The sequence below is a fragment of the Lepidochelys olivacea genome (genome assembly GCF_965140295.1).
Source record: "Lepidochelys olivacea isolate rLepOli2 genome assembly, chromosome: 13".
Classification (NCBI taxonomy): Eukaryota; Metazoa; Chordata; order Testudines; family Cheloniidae; genus Lepidochelys; species Lepidochelys olivacea.
Window position 1 is genome coordinate 20486524 of NC_140423.1, and position 17743 is coordinate 20504266.

At 49.6% G+C, this 17743-nt stretch overlaps 3 protein-coding genes across 6 annotated transcripts in view; 1 reads left to right on the plus strand and 2 right to left on the minus strand.

Annotated features, from left to right (window-relative positions):
- The window catches only part of RBPJL (recombination signal binding protein for immunoglobulin kappa J region like), a 205148-nt gene that overhangs the window by 82278 nt on the left and 105127 nt on the right, over positions 1-17743 (plus strand). The window lies entirely within an intron of this gene.
- Positions 1363-8302, minus strand: LOC311529348 (uncharacterized protein). 3 transcript variants are annotated; one of them, XM_084645296.1, is made up of 5 exons: positions 8142-8299; positions 6891-7034; positions 4790-4933; positions 2899-3045; positions 1363-1767 (listed from the first exon to the last, which is right to left on the minus strand). In XM_084645296.1, exons 1-5 carry the CDS (start codon positions 8242-8244, stop codon positions 1763-1765), a joined length of 543 nt encoding a protein of 180 aa, XP_084501422.1. In that variant the 5' UTR covers positions 8245-8299; the 3' UTR covers positions 1363-1762. The 3 variants fall into 3 exon arrangements, with proteins under 3 accessions (XP_084501422.1, XP_084501421.1, XP_084501423.1); XM_084645295.1 differs by having other exon boundaries at positions 2893-3045; positions 8142-8298; XM_084645297.1 differs by lacking the exon at positions 4790-4933 and having other exon boundaries at positions 2893-3045; positions 8142-8302.
- On the minus strand, positions 8862-15178 carry LOC311529984 (uncharacterized protein). 2 transcript variants are annotated; one of them, XM_084646259.1, is made up of 7 exons: positions 15043-15178; positions 13792-13935; positions 13476-13625; positions 13048-13191; positions 12741-12890; positions 12313-12456; positions 8862-10468 (listed from the first exon to the last, which is right to left on the minus strand). In XM_084646259.1, exons 1-7 carry the CDS (start codon positions 15143-15145, stop codon positions 10464-10466), a joined length of 840 nt encoding a protein of 279 aa, XP_084502385.1. In that variant the 5' UTR covers positions 15146-15178; the 3' UTR covers positions 8862-10463. The 2 variants fall into 2 exon arrangements, with proteins under 2 accessions (XP_084502385.1, XP_084502386.1); XM_084646260.1 differs by lacking the exon at positions 13792-13935.

Sequence of the window (17743 nt, forward strand, 5' to 3'; positions counted from 1 at the left end):
TGGAACAACCGAAAGAGCCCAGAGCCTCCTGTTCACTGAACGGCTCCATCTAAGCAGTATTATTTGGGGCTGTTACAAGAATCATAAACAACAGAATCCACTGCCAGCATCAAGAGGGCAGGATGGAGCTGAAATATCTGCTTTATGTGGGAGAGAAGGTGGGCGAGGTGGTATCTTTGATTGGACCCATTTCTGTTGGTGAGAGAAACAAGCTTTCAAGCTACACAGAGCTCTTCTTCTGGTCTGGGAAAGGAACTCCCAGAGTCGCAGCAAAATGCATGGTGGAATAGATTGTTTAGCATAAGTAGTTAGCACATATTGTAAGGGACTATTCAAGGTAGAGTGGCCTGTTAACATTTCTGCATGCTTTATTGGGAAGCAGCTGGACTGCAGGGCTCCCAAGTAACATCTAGAGCCCCACTCCCATGTCTCTTGTGACAACAGTAACTAATGACAGAAGTAGTCACTTTCTTCCATCACTGATCCAGGAACTCTGTTAGGCCAGGGAAAGCATGTTATCCCTCAGACTCCGCTTCCTGTCCCTCTGCTTTCCCTGGAGACCTGCCACCTAGAAGCTTCACCTCCCCTTGCTGCCTGGAGTCCTGACAAAGATTTGATGGGTCAATACAGATAATCCCCTGTTATGGCTTCTTGTACCCCTGAAGTCAGGGAGACAGCTGGCATCTGGGATGATCCTAGCTCATTCTGAATAGACAGTTCTCGGACTCATTGGCACTAGTGGGCTGGCAGTGCCAAGGTAGGGTTTTGAGGCTGGCAGTTTTGAGGGCTATGGTGGCGCAGGGCAGGACGGGCAGCCCTGAGAGCTCAGTGGCACATCTGCCAAACCCAGCGTCAGTGCATGATTCCAAGGCTCTGGAATGGGGACTCAGTTCATTAGTGAAGTGGCTTCTAGCCCACCCTGTGAGGGGCAGCTCCCCTTGACCTGTGTTGGAAAGATGCTCGGGGGGGGGGGGGTCATGACGCTGCTGTGGCTTAGAGCCTTTTCGCCTTGTTTTAAGGGTCCCAAAGGTTTTCTTAGAAAGAGACAGATCAACGTCCCAAACCAACAGGGGCTGCTCCCTGGGGAAAGACCCTGGACCAGTGCTAGGATCCTGGCTCTGAGCTCACTGGAGGGGGAAGGGGGGCCTGAGAAGCGGCATCAGGGGTAGAATCCTCCTCTCACACACACAGCCAGGCAACATCTGAGCCCCCATCAAGGAACCAGGGAGAAGAGTTTGGGCCACATCCAGATGTGCCTGACCAATGAGACAGGAGGGGCAGAAGCAGTGAGGGGAGGAACCTGCAGATGGAGGAGGAGATGGAGTGATCAGAATCACAGGTTACAAACTGCTACGTGAACAAGTTTCTTTATTTGTTACAGTGCACAAGGTGCCAAGGACACCAAATTATACAGAGTCAGGGCAAGAAGAAAGAGACCCCCCAGCCCCGCCCAAAGCTTCCCCTTGACCGCAGGTAAAGAGCCACTGCACAGGGACTGTGAATCACACTCCTCAGGTCCCTCATGGGATGAGGCCTCAGCCCAGTCTTCTCTGTGCTAGGTGGGCAGGGTCTGAAATTCCACGGCAGCTCCCCTGACAGGTGGCGTGGTTGGTGCTAAAGACGAGACGGATTAAGAATGCAGGCACTGTGCAGGCATTGTGCAAGCTGATTTCCTAGGGCTGGTCTGTGGGACCCCAGCGAGGCCAGGCACATCAAGCTGGTGTCACGACTGCTGCTGGGAACACCCTCGGGATGCAGGAAGTTATGCTGGAGAAAGGGAAAATGATCAGTGGGTTCAAAAGGAAATTCTGGGCTGTGCAAACCCAGCCTCTGGTTTGGCCCCAGCTCCCACGAACACGACCGAGTTTGATCCAGCCCAGCCCTGCAACTGCCATGGCCTTGTCCCAGCCTGGGATACAGGGGAGGGAGTGGGAGATTTCCACCTGCCAAATCAGTGGACCCCAAGAAGGGGCACAGTATCCCCAAAGCCTAGTTACCCCATGGATGTGGGGAGGAGTGATCAAACTTCCTGCCCTGTGGATGGCATTGAATCCCAAGCTAACTTGTTTGGCAGAGTAAGCTCTCCATGTTCGTATCTCCCCATGCAGCCCCTTATGACCCTGTTCCTATCTCCATGGAGCAGGGATGAGAGAGCATTAATCCCCCATTCCCAGCCCAAGGGAGCATCCTGGTATCATATCCCTGGCTCTTCCATTTGTAGTCGACAGGAATTGGATAGTATTTCCTTTAAATTGTTTGCAAGCCCTTTAATCGCATGTATGTTTGAGAAGCCTCCAGAACCCTGCCAGAGCTGCCATGGTTGTATATAGCTAGGCCTGGCACACTGTGTGTCATTAGCAAACACAGTTATTGACCCTCATTGTACCCATGTTGTGCATTCATTTTGTGACTCTTCTGTAAAGAGCAAAACACACAATATCATTGTCCTCTCCAGATCCTGGATGAGGCTTGTGGGTAGGCAAGGGGAGGTGTTATCTAAAGATAGAATGGGCGTTGGACCACAAACCCAATCGATAATGTTGCCCTTCCCTTTTCTGGCCCCAGACACACCATCCCACAGATTTCCCAGAGCAGCTTCTCAGATGGAATCCCTCCAGATCACCTCTGCCTGTTTCCCAGGTGGACCCAACTTTTTATTGTCTTGTGACACCACAAAGTCATATTAAGACAAAGGCGTGTAGGAAGGTGTCAAGCAACCAGCCTGTTTCCTAGTCCAACCAGAATGGTGAGACCTCTGGAGGTATATCTGATCAGAGCGGATCTCGGCTGGAAGCCTTGGGTTGAAATGCCCTTTCCCATAGGCGCCCAGCAGCTCAGCTGGAGCAGCAAGTGATCTCAGTCCAGAGCCCAAAGAGAGGATCAGGCTGGTACCTTTACCATATCCCTTAGGATAAACACAGTCCTTCCCGCAGAAAGTCTCACAGCACTTCTTGAATCTTGGACACTGGCGGTCAGACTGGCAGCGATCTGGGGGATTGTACATAGCGCACTTAAAGATGACGAATGGACAGGTGTCAGGTTTCCCTGTAAGAGAAGATCGCTGCATAAACAAATCTTATAGCAAAGCATGCCAGCTGTAAGCTACTTGGGACAGGGACAATGAAATCTGTGCAGCACCCAGCACAAAAGGTCGCCCAAAATACCTATTGAAATAATAATAATTCAGAGGCCTTGTGGTTATTGCAGGCTGCAGTGTATGTTAGGCTGCAAGTAGCTGGGGTGAGGGGGGCATAGTTTCAGAATCTGTGCTTCAGCTATCTGTAGTTGTATTTGCCTCTGCATTCTCCACAGGCCTGTTAACAGCTTGTGGAGGTGAAATAGACCTCCACAAGCTGTTGAAGAGACATGCCATTGTCCATTGAAGAGAAATGCAATATGACTAGTGAACAACCCCTGCTTCCACTCTGCTGTCTAGGTGCATTTCCCAGGCTGATGCCCTGGGGCCAGAGCTCCCAGATCCAGCTGCCAGGGGCATTTTCTTTCTAAACCCAACATGACTGCCACCTTGAAGGGGTTAAATTCTGTCTCACATGCTTCTTTTGTTTGATTGATTCATGCTCCACCCTGTGGGAATCACAAAGTCAAAGAGAGGTTTCAGAGTGGCAGCCCTGTTAGTCTGTATTCGCAAAAAGAAAAGGAGGACTTGTGGCACCTTAGAGACCAACCAATTTATTTGAGCATGAGCTCACGAAAGCTCATGCTCAAATAAATTGGTTAGTCTCTAAGGTGCCACAAGTCCTCCTTTTCTTTTTGCGAAAGTCAAGGAGGTGATTAAAGGGAGCAGCCCTTTCACTGCAGCTCACTGAGTGGGGCCTCTCTGGCTGCTGCCCTGGAGGGACTGTAAGAACTGGGACCTGCCCTACAACCAGCTGAGCTACCTGTGTGCGCATCCGTGCTCTCTGTCCTTCATTGGAACAGTGAGTCTGAGAACCTGGGCTGCTGGCTGGGGCAGGAGCTGTCAGTACTTACCTGTCTCTACTACAGGAAGAGGTTCAGAATCCTAGAGAGAGAAAATCCCTGTAGGGTCCCTTCTAACCCAGACCCCTCGGGCAGGGCAGGATTGTTCCTTACTCTACATTGACCAGAGATGTGTCCAGACTTGCTTTAATTGTCCCAAGCAATAGGGCTCCCCAGCAGTGGCCCTAGCCATTTTTCAGGCCAGAGCAGAAAATGCTTTCAGCATTTCCCATCCCCCAGCTCACCCAACGCGCCCGCCTACTGCAGCCGACCAGCAGAGCCAAAAAAATTAAAAAAGCGGAATGGCACTTAGGTACAGCACCTATGGTGACCATCCTGTTTCCCCTCCCCTAGGACTGGCCCTGGGGCTTCCCACCTTTCCCCCACCCCCCATGAATGTTCCTCCACACCCCCCCAGGGAGGCACACCTGACTTGTTTGGAAAAAGCTGATCATCAGCTGTCAAAAGCAAACTGGACAAATTCCAAGTTTTGCCAAATATGTTTGGAAATCCGGGCTTAAAAAGGGGACTGTCCCAGACAAAATGGGATGTATGGTCACCCAATCACAGAGGGGACATAATACCAGACACTGGTGGCAGCTTGGCCCAGAGGAAGAGGAGGCCCACTAGAGTTCTCCATTATCTGAGAAGCTTCTGCCCAAGTGATCTGTGAACTCTGGGGTCCAGTAACTGAAAACCCAACACCTGGAGATCACAAAAATGATTGAACTGGGCTGACGTCGCCAGATACAGTTACCTGCAGCCTCCTGTCATCAGGATAAAGGTGACCAAGTTACACTGAGACCAGTACCTCTCTGAATCAGGATGCAATCTCTCCCACAGCTAGTTTCACAGCATTTCTTTGGGCCAGGACATTGGTGGTCATGATCACAAAGGCTGGGAGGGTTTATTATACGACACTGTGCAGTAACCACTGGGCAAGTCCCAGGTTTGGCTGCAAGAGAGGAGATGGCAGGATAAACAAACTTCTATAACAGGTTTCAGAGTAGCAGCCGTGTTAGTCTGTATTCGCAAAAAGAAAAGGAGTACTTGTGGCACCTTAGAGACTAACCAATTTATTTGAGCATAAGCTTTCGTGAGCTACAGCTCACTTCATCGGATGCATACTGTCATCGGATGCATACTGTGGACAGTATGCATCCGATGAAGTGAGCTGTAGCTCACAAAAGCTTATGCTCAAAGAAATTGGTTAGTCTCTAAGGTGCCACAAGTACTCCTTTTCTTTCTATAACAGGATAATAGCCAGGCCCCAGGCTCGGATCTCTGCCTGCTGAGTGCTCAGCTCCAATTCCCTTGTATCTCTCACCCTGCCAAGACTGATAAGGATGGACAGATGCAAATGATTCCTACAGGACAGCTGTTGTACCAATAAAATAAAAACCAGCAGGATCTTATTAAAGGGAAAAAGGCAAAATACCACATTTATTGTGAATACAGAAAGAATCATAGTAAGCAGTTAGTTATAGCTATAACATTCCATTCAATCTCATATTTATTCACACATTCATTCATACAAACACACCCACACACACATACACACCCACACACACAGGTTCTGCAAGGTTGTTATCATAGTTACCAGCCTTAGAGTTGCTCATGCCAAGCCACTGGCCAGGTGGCCTGGACATGAGGAGGGAGCAGGGCCTTGTCAGATGCTCATCTGATGCTCCTGGAAGTTGGTTTGCAGAATCAGACCCCAAAGTTCTCACTTTTTAGAGTCTATTTTTATAGGAATTTCTTCCTATGCCAGTCTATGGGAATTGCTTCATCATGCTGTTGCTGAATCAATCAGCAGATAGCACATTCCTGACGGCTCCAAGATGTTATCGTGTTCTTTGGTTCTCCCATCCTTGAGGCTGTTGGGTGGATTCCAGTCTGCCCTCCGGGGGGGGGTCCTCTGGTTATTTCCAATTGACGCCTTCTTCAGCCGATGGACACTGGATTCTTAGGCTGGCACCTCCCTGATCATTCAGTTATTATCCACACCAAGCATCCATCCACATACATCCTCTATCTCTATTTTAATCACAATTGTTAATACAACAAAAGGGCGGGGAGTCTCTGGGTGCTGTTTCTGTTGTTAGAGTATTGCTTTGAGTCTCTCTCTCTGTGAATTGCTTTGAGAACAGACTCTGTCTTAGAATGTACTAACACGATTAGCAGCTTGCAAGTTTCACACATAGAGGGAGAGAAACAGTACCAAAAACCAAGAGACCTCTTAATTAGTAATACCCTGGAATTTAAACTCTGGGGAATCAAACTCATTTGTGATTTTAATACAGAACTTCTTTAATATGATCCAACACAGCTACAGTTCTGTGGGATTCATCCCCTTAATGCCAGTAACTCTCTCTGTAACCCCCGTGCCATCACTCCTCGTTGCAAATAACTTTCAACAACAAGGAGCAGGGATGCCACGTTTGTGGGAAGGGCAGGTACCATTGGGACTAAAATGAGTGGCACCTGTCAAAGTGAGGGAGGTGGGAGATGCCTGCTTGGGTCACACAGCACACTCCTGCCGTCCCCGCCCCCGATGAGCTAGGACAGGGAGTGATGATCTCACTGCAAAGCAAGGTGATAAGTTTGGAAATACTGGCCCAACGGGGTTCCTTGGTTGGGCGGAAGGCAAGCCTTTGTACAGGTGGACATGCAGCACTTTGTAGTGCTGGGGCACTCAGGAGCCTAATCACACACTCATTAGGAGGAACTCCCCTGAGACAGGTCTTCTCGATCACTGGGCAGGTCCTAGGTTTCACTGTATCATACTAAGTCCCTGGCATGAACATCTCTGCCTGCTAAAGGCTGAAATACTGTCCGTGGCTCAGCTCAGCGACAGGGGGAGAACTCCCTGGGGAACCAGATCCACAGGCTATAAACAATGAGGCAGGTACCTTGCTGAGTTAGAACACAGCCCAATCCACAGCCGGTGTCACAGCACTTCTCTGGCCCGGGACACTGGCTGTCTGATTGACAACGATTAGGGGGATTCAACATGTAGCACCTGAAAGGAACCACTGGACAGGTCCCAGGTTTCACTGCAAGAAAGACATGCATGGTATAAACACCACCTTGTAATGCCGGGCAGCATGCTGAGCTCCAGTGAGAGGCACCTGCTATCTTGCAGAGTGCCGACTGCGGTAGGACCAGTCTGGACTCTGTGAAATTCTGCTGTCGATTGAAAGGCCTCTACAGAATTATCCTGGGCCTAATCCTTCCCTGCTGGGCACCCCATGTGTCATTCACAGCTCTGCAAGGCAGGTGTAAAATGCTGCCATGTCGACATGGACAGAAGGAGCAGGAGGCTAGAAAAGGGGCATGGCAGGGGGAATCGGCCCCCTGTTGCTGAGGCGTGAGTGACTGAAGCCTCACTATCTGGAAATGAGAATTAGGGAGGGAAAGGACCCAGGCAGGTCTCTAGGCAAATCCTCCGGACACTGTAATTCCAGACCTCTGCCACCCAGCCGTGGTGTTTAATTCCACGTTTAATTCCCAGCCTGGAGGGAGCTCGTCTGCTCTTTCTTACGAGAATGGCCTTTGCTGCTCTGGGTGCAACTCCTCAGAGCCTGCAAGTCCCGACCACTCAAAACGGGAGTTTGCTGCATTGCTCAATAAAAGTCGGGCCAGCGCCTTAGCTGGGGCAAACCAGTGTAGCTCTGTCGACTTGACTGTACATCAGGTGGGGATTTGACTGAGTCTACACTCAAATGCATTGGGGTGTCTGGCTGTGAACCTTTCCCCAACGAAACCCTGAGTGGCCGAGCAGGCTCAGACCGAACCGATCTAATGAAATCCGCATGGAGAAACTGCAACTTCGGCACCTACTGCATCGACCCCCACTCCGTGGTCTCTGTGCCTTCTCAGGCTCAGTATCTGAATGGTATAAAATCCTGAACAGAGCCTGCTAGTGAGGTGGCCTTTGGGCTCATATCAGAGCACAAGGACATTTCCTCTCCCTGATGCAGGAGCAGTTGTGATCCCAGAATGTGGGGTGCTGAGTGTCAGTAAAGAGAGCAGCCCTGTTAGTTCTGTCTGGGGAGGGGACCACTCACTACAGCCTGAAGAGTCCCCTGTTCTCTGCCCTCCCATGGGACAGGAGCCTGCTGCCCGCTGCCCCTTGGGCTGAAGCTGTTTTCAGCACTTACCTCTGGGGATTTTTTGCACGGGTAAGATTGTGCCAGACCTAGATGGCGGCGCCATCCAGAGGGTGAGGACCCCCATGAGGAAGAAGACACCCAGTGACTTCATGGTGTTGTCTCAGGAAGCAGGTCTGAATGCCCAGAGCTGAGTCAGGCTGGTATTTAACATCTCACTCCTGGGGAAAGGGGAGGGGGGAGCAGAGAACGAGGTGCCTGGTGCCAATATTTGTCCCCTTTTCTTGTGCCATTTCACAATCAGGTTCTTGTGTCTTCCTGGAGCTCTTTTCACAAGAAAAACATGAGATTGACCCATTGCTGGGAAGAGTGAAATTCTCCCCTTGCTCAAGAGCCAGCTACAGAGACAGTTTCAATGTGGAGTGGGGGCAACCTCACATGGAGATGACAACAGAAACCTTGCTCCAGACAAGATAGAAGCCAGTAAACTATTGACTTCTGGGCAGGAGCCATTGTGTGATGGAGTGAGTTGCTGGGACCCTTTTGCTCTCAGCTCCAAGCTACGGCTCCCACCACCATGCTGTTAAGTCTCTTTGAGGTCCCACCTCGACTTGGTGGGGGGGGGTGCTTCCCCCATTTCCAAACCCTAGGGAAAGAGCCTGGAGCAATGCTTTGATTCCAGCTCTGAATGCATTGGCGGAAGCTGTGGGGGTGGAAGTCATGGTGGATGTGATTGTGTAGGCTCTGGAATCACAAACAACAAAGACAAGGTATGAAAGAAATTCTTTATTTGTAAAGTGTCCATGTGGTTCTAATTAAACCTCATGAGCAACGAGTTCTGGGAGCAGGAATGGAAGGGATGGCACCACCCTCAGCCAATGAGATCCACACCCAGGAAAGTCTGTTTCTTTTCAGGAACATTTACAATATCACCATGGATAAAAAATCTCAGGGTCATCACAATGCAGTGCTCCCCCTGGTCTCTCTATGCTGCCTAGGCAGGGTCTGAACCTGCAGAGGATTTTCCGCAGGGAGGTAACAAGTGACAGTACAAGAAATATGTGAAAAGTGCCTAAATATACCCTCCCCGTGGCTGGTGTTAATGTCCTGGAGCTAGAGTTGTTTGGAAGAAGCTGAGAGCGTTCAGACAGTATTAGATTACAAAAAACTTTTGTACATAAACATTCTTGACAAAAATGGGGAAACGTTCTGTTGTAATTTCAGTGATGGGGTTGGATTACTTGGAATTCCCTTTTCTTTTCCCTCTCAACCTGTTCTCACAGATAGAGTTGGGTGAATGTTGGGTGAATGTTTGATATAGGATGCTCCTTGTACAGATAAGCGGACTGTCATAGCAGGTGTGCTGGAACAGTTTTTACAGTGGGGGTGCTGAGAGCCCTTGAACCATATGTAAACACTGTAGATAACGGAATCCACTTCAAGCCCAGGGATGCAGCAGCATCCCTAGTTCCAGCACCTGTGTGACATGCTGCTTCTTAAACTTTTCTGCAAGACTGGACCAATAGAGCAACTGTATATCATCCTGCTGGACTTGAGGGTGAACTGTAAGGGTATGTCTACACTACGAAATTAGGTCGAATTTATAGAAGTCGGTTTTTTAGAAATCGGTTTTATATATTCGAGTGTGTGTGTCCCCACAGCAAATGCTCTAAGTGAATTAAGTGCATTAACTCGGCGGAGTGCTTCCACAGTACCGAGGCAAGCGTCGACTTCTGGAGTGTTGCACTGTGGGTAGCTATCCCACAGTTCCCACAGTCTCCGGAAATGAGATTCAAAAGTTCACGGTTCTTTTCCTGTCTACCTGGCCAGTGCATCTGAGTTGAGAGTGCTGTCCAGAGTGGTCAAAATAGAGCACTCTGGGATAGCTCCCGGAGGCCAATACCGTCGAATTGTGTCCACAGTACCCCAAATTCGACCCGACAAGGCCGATTTAAGCGCTAATCCACTTGTCAGGGGTGTAGTAAGGAAATCGATTTTAAGAGCCCTTTAAGTTGAAAAAAAGGGCTTCATCGTGTGGACAGGTGCAGGTTTACATCGATTTAACGCTGCTAAATTCGACCTAAAGTCCTAGTGTAGACCAGGGCCAAGAAACTTCGCTAAAAATCCCCTCTTGTGTGAATTGCGTCATTGCTTTGATCACCTTCTCATTTAAGTGACTTGAGTCTCTGTTCTTCTGTGTTGATTCAAATATCTAGAGTCCACTTTCTTTCCAATGTTTTATGTAGAGAGGCGAGCTGGAGTTATATGAAGTGATTTCCTGCTTTGGACCTGGGGAAATTCAGCAAGGTTAGACTGCAGGGATCAGGTGTCATTGCTGCTCCTGGGGATGCCTTCATCTACTGGTGAAGCAAGTTATGCTGGGAAAGAGAAAAAAAAAAAAAGCAAAGTAGTCAGAAGTCTTAAGGGGAAAATCCTGTTCTGTATCAGAGGGGAAGCAGGGGGCTGGGAGCCAGGACTCCTGGGTCCTATTCCAAAATCTTGACATTTCCCACATGGCTCTAACACTTCATCTCATGGCACAACACCAAACCTGTGTTTTCTTTCACTTGTTTCCTGCCACAATTCTGCTACTCATTCACGGTTTCACATGTACCGCCTGATATAACCCTTGGACTGATCTCTCTGCTGGGGCCAGCATGAATGGGGATGTTTCAGGCTCAGCATCAGTGTAACGAGTGTTGGGGAAGCTGGGAAGATGCCACGTACCCACGTCCTTCCCTGGTAAAACAGCATATTGTGCCTCTGGACTTCAGCTGTGGTCAGTGCAGTGATTTGTGCCTGCAGCCCAGGGCTGTACAACCCTCCCCAGTGGGCAGTTCCCTGGCTCAGCTGGAGCAGGGCAGGATCTCACTGCAGAGGCTGGGTACTTATGATGTAAACATGAGTGGAGGTGGGTGTCTTTCTGTGGCTAATCACAGTCCAGCCCAGTCAGTGTCACAGCACTTCTCATTTTCTGGACACTGACTGTCCTGTACAAACTGCATTAGGAGGATACCATGAGAGACACCTTATATTGAGTGCTTGACAGACACCACGTTTCTCTGTAACACAGGAAGATCATAGTGTAAGCCACCCTCTGCACTGGAAGCTGGGATAATAAGTGCAGGTGGTTGGTGGCACCTAGTGTTAACTAGAGTTCTCCGTTTTCTGAAAAGCTTCTGCTCTGTGAACTCTGGGGTCCAGTGACTGAAAACCCAACACCTGGAGATCACAAAAATGATTTGAACTGGGCTGAAGTCCCCAGATACATTTAGCTGCAGCCTCCTGTCATCAGGATAAAGATGACTCAGTTACACTGAGACCAGTACCTCTCTGAATCAGGATGCAATCTCTCCCACAGCTAGTTTCACAGCATTTCTTTGGGCCAGGACATTGGTGGTCATGATCACAATGGTTGGGAGGATTTAGTATAAGGCACTGTGCAGTAACCACTGGGCAAGTCCCAGCTTTGGCTGCAAGAGAGGAGATGGCAGGATAAACAAACTTCTATAACAGGATAATAGCCAGGCCCCAGGCACGGATCTCTGCCTGCTGAGTGCTCAGCTCCAATTCCCTTGTATCTCTCATCTTGCCAAGACCTAAAAGCATGGACAGATGCAAATGATTCCTGCAGGACAGCTACAGTTCTGTGGGATTCATCCCCTTAATGCCAGTGACTCTCTCTGTAACCCCCGTGCCATCACTCCTCATTGCAAATAACTTTCAACAACAAGGAGCAGGGATGCCACGTTTGTGGGAAAGGCAGGTACCATTGGGACTAAAATGAGTGGCACCTGTCAAAGTGAGGGAGGTGGGAGATGCCTGCTTGGGTCACACAGCACACTCCTGCCGTCCCCGCCCCCGATGAGCTAGGACAGGGAGTGATGATCTCACTGCAAAGCAAGGTGATAAGTTTGGAAATACTGGCCCAACGGGGTTCCTTGGTTGGGCAGAAGGCAAGCCTTTGTACAGGTGGACATGCAGCACTTTGTAGTGCTGGGGCACTCAGGAGCCTAATCACACACTCATTAGGAGGAACTACCCTGAGACAGGTCTTCTCGATCACTGGGCAGGTCCTAGGTTTCACTGTATCATACTAAGTCCCTGGCAGGAACATCTCTGCCTGCTAAAGGCTGAAATACTGTCCCCGGCTCAGCTCAGGGACAGGGGGAGAGCTCCCTGGGGAACCAGACCCACAGGCTATAAACAATGAGGCAGGTACCTTGCTGAGTTAGAACACAGCCCAATCCACAGCCGGTATCACAGCACTTCTCTGGCCCCGGACACTGGCTGTCTGACAGACAACGATTAGGGGGATTCAACATGTGGCACTTGAAAGGAACCACTGGGCAGGTCCCAGATTTCACTGCAAGAAAGACATGCATGGTATAAATACCACCTTGTAATGCCGGGCAGCATGCTGAGCTCCAGTGAGAGGCACCTGCTATTAGGCAAAGGAATGCCCCATTTGTGTGGAATGAAGGTAACATTGGGACTAAAAATAACTGGCATCCCTTGAAGTGAGGGATGCATGAAAGGCCTGCTTGGACAAGCTTCCTCTCCCCCCTTCTGCCCCCATGGGTTGGAACAGGGAATGATCTTACCGCAAAACATGGTAGAAGAATTAGAAAAACTGGCCCAGTGTGGTACCTTGGTTGGGCTGAATGCACTCCTTCCCACAGATGGACATGCAGCACTTCATGGGGCCGGGGCAGTCACGGTCTTCCTTACACTTATCAGGAGGATTTATCATGCGACATGTACTCGTGATCAATGGACAGATCCCAGGTTTCTCTGTAACTAACAAACAAATCCTGTGTTACAAGGTAACAAACTAAGCTTTCGGCACAAAGATCTGTTCTTGCTAAAGCTGAAATACTGTCCCTGGCTCAGCAGGGACAGGGTGAAAGCTCCCTGGGGAACCAGGCCCACAGGCTATAAACAATGAGACAGGTACCTTGCTGAGTTAGAACACAGCCCAATCCACAGCCGGTATCACAGCACTTCTCTGGCCCCCGACACTGGCTGTCTGACAGACAACGATTAGGGGGATTCAACATGTGGCACCTGAAAGGAACCACTGGGCAGGTCCCAGATTTCACTGCAAGAAAGACATGCATGGTATAAACACCACCTTGTAATGCCGGGCAGCATGCTGAGCTCCAGTGAGAGGCACCTGCTATTAGGCAAAGGAATGCCCCATTTGTGTGGAATGAAGGTAACATTGGGACTAAAAATAACTGGCATCCCTTGAAGTGAGGGATGCATGAAAGGCCTGCTTGGACAAGCTTCCCCTCCTCCCTTCGCCCCCCATGGGTTGGAACAGGGAATGATCTTACCGCAAAGCATGGTAGAAGAATTAGAAAAACTGGCCCAGTGTGGTACCTTGGTTGGGCTGAATGCACTCCTTCCCACAGATGGACATGCAGCACTTCATGGGGCCGGGGCAGTCACGGTCTTCCTTACACTTATCAGGAGGATTTATCATGTGACATGTACTCGTGATCAATGGACAGATCCCAGGTTTCTCTGTAACTAACAAACAAATCCTGTGTTACAAGGCAACAAAGTAAGCTTTCGGCACAAAGATCTGTTCTTGCTAAAGCTGAAATACTGTCCCTGGCTCAGCTCAGCGACAGGGTGAGAACTCCTTGCGGAAACCCCCCTTTTACCCACAGGCTATAAACAATGAGGCAGGTACCTTGCTGAGTTAGAACACAGCCCAATCCACAGCCGGTGTCACAGCACTTCTCTGGCCCGGGACACTGGCTGTCTGATTGACAACGATTAGGGGGATTGTGCATCTTGCACCTGAAAGGAACCACTGGGCAGGTCCCAGGTTTCACTGCAAGAAAGACATGCATGGTATAAACACCACCTTGTAATGCCGGGCAGCATGCTGAGCTCCAGTGAGAGGCACCTGCTATCTCACAGAGTGCCGACTGCGGTAGGACCAGTCTGGACTCTGTGAAATTCTGCTGTCGATTGAAAGGCCTCTACAGAATTATCCTGGGCCTAATCCTTCCCTGCTGGGCACCCCATGTGTCATTCACAGCTCTGCAAGGCAGGTGTAAAATGCTGCCATGTTGACATGGACAGAAGGAGCAGGAGGCTAGAAAAGGGGCATGGCAGGGGGAATCGGCCCCCTGTTGCTGAGGCGTGAGTGACTGAAGCCTCACTATCTGGAAATGAGAATTAGGGAGGGAAAGGACCCAGGCAGGTCTCTAGGCAAATCCTCCGGACACTGTAATTCCAGATCTCTGCCACCCAGCCATGGTGTTTAATTCCACGTTTAATTCCCAGCCTGGAGGGGGCTCGTCTGCTCTTTCTCACAAGAATGGCCTTTGCTGCTCTGGGTGCAACTCCTCAGAGCCTGCAAGTCTCGACCACTCAAAACGGGAGTTTGCTGCATTGCTCAATAAAAGTCGGGCCAGCGCCTTAGCTGGGGCAAACCAGTGTAGCTCTGTCGACTTGACTGTACATCAGGTGGGGATTTGACTGAGTCTACACTCAAATGCATTGGGGTGTCTGGCTGTGAACCTTTCCCCAACGAAACCCTGAGTGGCCGAGCAGGCTCAGACCGAACCGATCTAATGAAATCCGCATGGAGAAACTGCAACTTCGGCACCTACTGCATCGACCCCCACTCCGTGGTCTCTGTGCCTTCTCAGGCTCAGTATCTAAATGGTATAAAATCCTGAACAGAGCCTGCTAGTGAGGTGGCCTTTGGGCTCATATCAGAGCACAAGGACATTTCCTCTCCCTGATGCAGGAGCAGTTGTGATCCCAGAATGTGAGGTGCTGAGTGTCAGTAAAGAGAGCAGCCCTGTTAGTTCTGTCTGGGGAGGGGACCACTCACTACAGCCTGAAGAGTCCCCTGTTCTCTGCCCTCCCATGGGACAGGAGCCTGCTGCCCGCTGCCCCTTGGGCTGAAGCTGTTTTCAGCACTTACCTCTGGGGATTTTTTGCACGGGTAAGATTGTGCCAGACCAAGACGGCAGCACCATCCAGAGGGTGAGGACCCACACGGGGAGGAAGATGCCCACTGACTTCATGGTGCTGTTGGGAGCGAGGTGTGAATGCCCATAGCTGAGCCAGGCTGGGATTTAAGCTCTCCGATGGGTGGGGCTGGGAAGGAGGGGGGCATTTGGGTTCCTTTCAACATCCCGACCTTCCTTCCCTTCCATTTCACGAGTCGGTGCACGTATCTGCCTCACCCCTTCTTGGGCAAGAACAAAGTAGCTGCCTAGTTTCAGAGAGGTTTTGCCCCTGGCAGAAATAGGGAGTTGCCCATATTACTTAGCAGCAGGCTGTGATAATGGCCTCCACCTGTCGGCACGCCACCTCCCCTCTGCTCCCAAAGGCATACGTATTCAAGGAGTTTAAAGCAATAGGTTTAACCCAGAAGTGAGCTGACAGACTTGCGACCTGGTCTATCCAGCCTGCATAGATCACACTCTGCTCTTTTACAAGTTGATTCACAAACCATTTGAAATACAGATGATGAACAGCAATTCACTCCAAGACTTTTGAGTTCAGCATTGCCCTTCGTGGAGCTGTGATAATTGCCTTGACACAACTTCATGCCAAACCTGGGGGAGCCACTGAATGGGCAGGAACAGTGGCTTCCCTTAGATCAGGGTGTACGCTGAAGATTTGGGAGACCTGGGTTCAACTCTATCTTGCTCTTTCTGTCTGACCTTGGGCAAATCACATAAGGTCAGATTTTCAAAGGTATTTAGGTGACTGAAGATGCAGATAGGTGACTAATTCTTCGAACAATTAGACATCAAACTCCCATTGAAATAAAAATCTTTAGGGTTCCTTCTGACATTGTCTCATGCTCAGCAGCAGAGTTGGCATCTTCTTCAGAGGGAATCAACGGGAGTCGGGTGCATAGGTACTTTTGAAAATACCCCGAGGCTACTATCTGCATCTGCCTAAATACCTCTGAAAATCTGGTCCTGAGTCTCTCTGCTTCCGTTCCTCTTCTGTAAAATGGGAATAATAGCACTTTGCTGCCTCACAGGGGTGTTGCGAGGGAAAATACATTAAAGGTGTGTCTACACCAGGGGTCTGATTCCCCTGCCTGGATATATGTCCCACCCGAGCTCTCATCCAGTTCTCATCTCAATAACAGTGTAGTCATGGCAGCACAGGCAGCAGCAAATGGTGACACCAGCTAGCCGTGCTGACTGCAAACCCGCCAGAAACCCGTGGATACCTAGTTGGCACAGTTAGCCTGTCCTGCTGCTTGCCCCAGCGTGTGCCACTCTAGGTACACTACTAGCGTGAAGAGAGCTCGTGCCAGGATGTCTGTGTGAAGTGCAGAATCACAGCCCCAGCTCCTAGTGTAGACAGACTCTAAAGATGGTGAGATGCAGCTTCAGATTCTGTGGTGATGGGGCTGGATAAGTATGTAGGTAGATAGAGCTACAAGGTGGTCACATTTATTCCATGGTTGTCCAACATGGACATTTCTTACACCTGCTCAGAGAGAGAACAGTGGATGGATGGAGCACTGATGGCCTATGCTATGGCAATCCTGACATCCCTGTGTTCCTATGCAGAAGATGCCAACTCAACTACTGAAGAGGAAACAGTGTCAGAGAGAGCCATGGACATTTTCACCTTTGCAAACTCCTGCTTGTTGCCAATTAACTAACATACAAATAAAACCTGTGAGAAAGGAACAGCATAACATCTTCTCTCCCTCTCCCTAAAGAACCAAGCCATGCTCTCCTGGGAGGGAACAACCTGCTTATCATCAAGAGGACAGATAGGGAGAAATTAGAAGGCAAAGCTGTGAGAGCTTTACGAAACACTCTGATACATTGGGAAATGGACCAGATGTGGCTTCCCTCTGATTAAGAGCATCAAAAAAGTCTATGTTCTTCTACACCTACCTGTTGGTGCAATGTGAAGGACCAGTTGCTTGATCAGACTCCTATGCAGGTGGACAGTGGTAGAACAAATGTTTTAATAATGAATTACTTCACTGATCTCTCAAAATCCAATACAATCTACTGGGCATGATTCTCCACTATGTTACCCTGGTGTGATTCCAATGAAGTGAGCAAACCATAACAGTGTAAAATTGGTGTAATGCCATGAAGAATCAGGACCACACTTTTTATTGTTTTATAAAATTCTTGCAGGCATAGGGAGTAAAATGCAGCCTTCTTTAGACCCTGCTTTGCCTTGTTCATATTTTAATGAATGTAGCAAAGTCATCCTGGTAGCAGCTGGACAACTGACTCAACCAGCCGAGCTGATGGGTATGCAGTGTAATGGTAACAGAAATGATTCCATCTCTAAAACTGAGCGCTTACGTGGTTTGCTGATGACACCTTACTCAGTGCTTCTCTGCTGTATGTCCCTTGACGATCGTAATCAAGCTGAGCATTTGCTAGTGAAGAGAGATGACACTGGGATGTGAAAATGAATGGATTTCCCATGGGGCGTGTTAGTCATTAGCTTTAGCAAGTCTTATAGCTCAAGGACTGGGAGCCAAATCCTTGGCCCTTGTTCCAGCTACTTAGAGCTATTGAGGCAGAGCAAAGCAGCCAGCAAGCTGCCCAAAAGGGGCAGCTGAGGCTCCCCCCAATGGAGAAGAATCCAGAGGTGGCATTCAGCCCTCGCCAGGTAGTCAG